Source organism: Orycteropus afer, unplaced genomic scaffold (genome assembly GCF_000298275.1).
Source record: "Orycteropus afer afer isolate SDZICR_OR568_19922 unplaced genomic scaffold, OryAfe1.0 scaffold00056, whole genome shotgun sequence".
In the NCBI taxonomy this organism is placed as follows: domain Eukaryota; kingdom Metazoa; phylum Chordata; class Mammalia; order Tubulidentata; family Orycteropodidae; genus Orycteropus; species Orycteropus afer.
The window spans coordinates 7,302,789-7,307,277 of NW_006921643.1; the positions used below are offsets into that span (position 1 = coordinate 7,302,789).

At 45.9% G+C, this 4,489-nt stretch overlaps 1 protein-coding gene across 1 annotated transcript; it reads left to right on the forward strand.

Moving 5' to 3' along the window:
• Positions 1-437: 437 nt before the first annotated feature.
• LOC103195450 (protocadherin beta-2) lies at positions 438-2,831 on the forward strand. The gene has a single exon (XM_007939026.2). It carries the CDS (start codon positions 438-440, stop codon positions 2,829-2,831), a length of 2,394 nt encoding a protein of 797 aa, XP_007937217.1.
• Positions 2,832-4,489: the final 1,658 nt, after the last annotated feature.

Genomic DNA, 4,489 nt, shown 5'->3' on the forward strand with positions numbered 1-4,489 from the left:
GTTTCAAATAGCCCCTCGGTTCTGTCAGGAAATTCGTCCATGCTTAGCCTGTGGTTATGGATATAATGAAAAATCCTTTGACATGCAGGTAAGATGTTAGTACGTTGAGAGACACTTGAAAACATGAAGTTTACTGCTGTCAGTCTGGAAGATTGGGATTTTCTTAATTTTTAGGAGAAATTAAACACTCGGAAAGGACGCGGGGTGGCGCTGTAGCCTTACAAGTAGAAGCGTCAAACGGCCACTCCTTTACCCGGAGATGCGAGATACTCCGCAAAGAAGCAAACAGGAAGAGGAGGCTTTCTAAGGTGTTCGCTCCGGAAAATCGGGGCTCTCGGGTTGTCCACGCATCCCAGTATCTGCGAAATTACTGGGAGACGGATTCAGCGTCCATACGAACTTGAGTTGGGTCAGGTTTGCTGCAAGACCAGAAGGCGATGGAGGCCGGAGAGGAAAAGGAGCGTGTTCTGAAACAAAGGCAAGTCCTGCTCTTCTTTGTTTTGCTGGGCGTAGCTCAGGCTGGTTTCGAACCTAGGCACTATTCAGTGGCCGAGGAAATGGAGAGTGGCTCCTTTGTGGCTAATTTGTTAAAAGACCTGGGACTGGAAATAGGCGAGTTAGCTGCGCGGGGGCCCAGGGTCGTTTCCAAAGGGAAAAAAATGAATTTGCAGATCGATAGGCAGACCGGAGATTTGTTGTTAAATGAGAAACTGGACCGGGAGGAGCTGTGTGGGCCCACGGAGCCCTGTGTACTACCCTTCCAGGTGTTATTGGAAAATCCATTGCAGATTTTTCAGGCCGAGCTACGGATAAGGGACATAAATGATCATTCTCCAGTTTTTCTAGACAAGGAAATGATTTTGAAAATTTCTGAAATTGTCACTCCCGGAACTACTTTTCTAATAGAACGTGCCCAGGATTTAGATGTAGGACGCAACAGTCTACAAAGTTACACAATAAGCCCCAATGCCCACTTCCATCTTAAGTTACAAAATACTTCCAATGGCATATTACCACAGCTGGTGCTGGACAAAGCTTTGGATCGCGAAGAACAGCCCGAGATCAGGTTAACACTCACGGCGCTGGATGGTGGGACTCCACCCAGGTCTGGTTCAGCCCTGGTCCGCATTGAAGTCATGGACATCAACGACAATGCCCCCGAGTTTGCAAAGCTGCTCTATGAAGTACAGGTCCCAGAGAACAGCCCCATTGGATCCCAGGTTGCCACAGTCTCTGCTAGGGATTTAGACATTGGAACTAATGGAGAAGTCTCTTACACATTTTCCCAAGCCTCTGAAGACATTCGCAAAACGTTTCAAATAAATACAGAATCTGGAGAACTTCTTTTAACACAGAAGCTGGATTTCGAATCCGTTCAGACTTACACAGTAACTATTCAGGCAACAGATGGTGGGGGGCTTTCAGGAAGTTGTGTGGTGTTTGTTCAAGTGTTGGATTTGAATGACAACCCTCCAGAACTGACCATATCAACACTTAACAACCATATCCCAGAAAATCTGCAGGAAACCATAGTTGCTGTATTCAGTGTTTCAGATCCCGACTCTGGAGATAATGGAAGGACGGTTTGCTTCATCCAAGATGATCTTCCTTTCTTTCTAAAACCCTCTGTTGAAAATTTTTACACTCTTGTGATAAATACAGCCTTGGACCGAGAGACCAGATCTGAGTATAACGTCACCATCACCGTCACAGACTTAGGATCCCCCAGGTTGAAAACAGAGCACAGCATGACTATTTGGGTCTCAGATGTCAATGACAACCCTCCAATTTTCAATCAAACCTCTTATACCATGTTCATCCGCGAAAACAACAGCCCTGCCCTGCACATAGGTACCGTCAGAGCCACAGACAGAGACACAGGCACCAACGCCCAAGTCACCTACTCACTGCTGCCGCCCCAGGACCCGCACCTCCCCCTCCACTCCTTGGTCTCCATCAACGCGGACAATGGGCACCTGTTCGCTCTGAGGTCGCTGGATTATGAGGCCCTGCGAGCGTTCGAGTTCCGCGTGGGCGCGGTCGACGCTGGCTCCCCGACGCTGAGCAGCGAGGCCCTGGTGCGCGTCGTGGTCGTGGACGAAAATGACAACTCGCCCTTCGTGCTGTACCCGCTGCAGAATGGCTCTGCGCCCTGCACCGAGCTGGTACCCAGAGCTGCTGAGGCGGGCTACCTGGTGACCAAGGTGGTGGCAGTGGACGGTGACTCAGGCCAGAACGCCTGGCTGTCCTACCAGCTGCTCAAGGCCACGGAGCCCGGGCTGTTCAGCGTGTGGGCGCACAATGGCGAGGTGCGCACCGCCAGGCTCCTGAGCGAGCGCGACGCGACCAAGCACAGACTCGTTGTGCTGGTGAAGGACAATGGCGAGCCCTCAATGTCGGCCACCGTCACGCTGCACGTGCTCCTGGTGGACGGCTTCTCCCAGCCTTACCTGCCGCTCCCGGAGGTGGCCTTGGACGAAGCCCAGGCCGACTCGCTCACCGTCTACTTGGTCATTGCGCTGGCGTCTGTCTCGTCGCTCTTCCTGTTCTCCGTGCTCCTGTTCATTGTGGTGAGGCTCTGCAGGAGAAACAGGGCCGCCTCGATGGGTCACTGTTCAGTGCCTGAGGGCCATTTTCCGGGGCGCTTGGTGGATGTTGGCGGCACCGGGACTCTAACCCAGAGCTACCAGTATGAGATCTGTCTGACTGGAGATTCTGGGACCAGCGAGTTCAAGTTTCTGAAGCCCATTATCCCCAACTTCCTTTCTCAGGGTGATGAGAGGGTTAATGAGACAAATGCCAATTTCAGAAATAGCTTTAACTTCAGTTGAGTATTAATGAGGGTCTGCTGAATTTAGGGAGTCTGTGAGTAGCGAATATGGTTAAATATTTGGTTAATCGGTGGACTACTAAAGGAAAAGTTGGCGTTTCCACCCATAGGGTACCTCTGAAGAAAGGGCTGGTGATTTATTTCCAAAAGTTTGCATCATTGAAAACACAATGGAGTGCAATTCTACTTTACAGTGCATGAGGTCTAGTTTGTTTTAATTGTTTTACTAAGCCTGGTCTCAGTTAATTGTGGAAAGTTTTGTTTTGTTTTTACTACTGTGCTTATTGGGGCCATATCTTTTTTTATTTGATATGTAACTATCCAATTCTGTGCATGTTACTAATGCTTCTAAATTTGTTGCTTCAGAGTACTAAAAAAAAAAAAATGCCCATGGAGTCTATTCTGACTCCTAGCAACCCTATAGGATGGAGTAGAAATGTTGCATGGGGTTTCCAAGGCTGTAATCTTTCCAAAAGCAGATTGCCTCATCTTTCTCTCATGAAAAGGCTGGTGGTTCTGTTAGCAGCCACTGTGCCACCAGGGCTACCTTTACAGGATATTTAATAATAATAATAATAATAATAATAATAAACCTCACTGCCATGGAGTCAATTCCAACTCACAGTGACCCCCTTTGGGTTTCTGAGGCAGTGAATCTTTAGGGAAGTAGATTGCCCAGTCTTCCTTCTGTGGAGTGGCTTGTGGGTTTGAACCACCAACCTTCTGATTAGCAGTCAAATGCCTTAGTCACTACACCAGAGTTCCTTTCACAGAATATAGTGATTGTAAATTTTCTTTGTATTCTAATTGCTAGTTAGTTTCACTATTACTTAATTTGATTTAAAGTGTGAAAGTAAAATTTTTATTTTCAGAAATCTTTAATTTTTTAAGTTAGAGAAACCTTTTCCAAACTCACCTTCCAAAGTTCCTTCATATTTTTAATAATTGCTAGCTATTAGTATATAGGTAATTTATTTCCAGCCCAGAGTATCTGAGTGTGTGTACATCCCCTTACGGAAGCCTGGGTGATATAATGGTGAAGCCCTGGGCTGCTAACAGAAAGGTGTATGAGGGGAAGTTGGAACCCACCGCTGGATCCCAAGCAGAAAAGATCTGGTGATCTGCTCCAGTAATGATTACAGCCTGCAGAACCCTATGGGCAATTCTGTTCTGTCACATGGGGTCACTCTGAGTTGGAATTGACTCAAAGGCACAGAACAGGAACATATCCTCTTAGGTCCATGTAACTTTTAACTGTGGCCTCACATTGGGCAAGCTATCAACATAGATGTATTAATGAATAGCACTGCAACCATCTCATATTTTTCTGCGTGTATACTTTAAAGTACCAACATATTAAAAATATGACTCTTTATAGATTGTGAGAACATTAATTGTTGGTTTCCACAAGCCTTTCACATTGTAAGTGCTCAATAAGTAGGTATATTCAAATCACTCATTCATAGTCTAAATGTAGTTGAATAGCACAGTTCCAATGATTTTCAGAAACATTCTAATGCATCATACTCTCTATTTTGAAGTTTTTTTTTTTTTTTCAATAAACCCTCTGACTATTTCAATCCCCTCTTTAAGAAATCTGTTTTAGTTATTAAAATTTTTCTAATGGATAAATTGAAACAGAAGAAGAATGAAATAATG

Coding starts and splice junctions, on each gene's coding strand:
- LOC103195450 (XM_007939026.2), top strand. CDS start 438: ATGGAGGCCGGAGAGGAAAAGGAGCGTGTTCTGAAACAAAGGCAAGTC.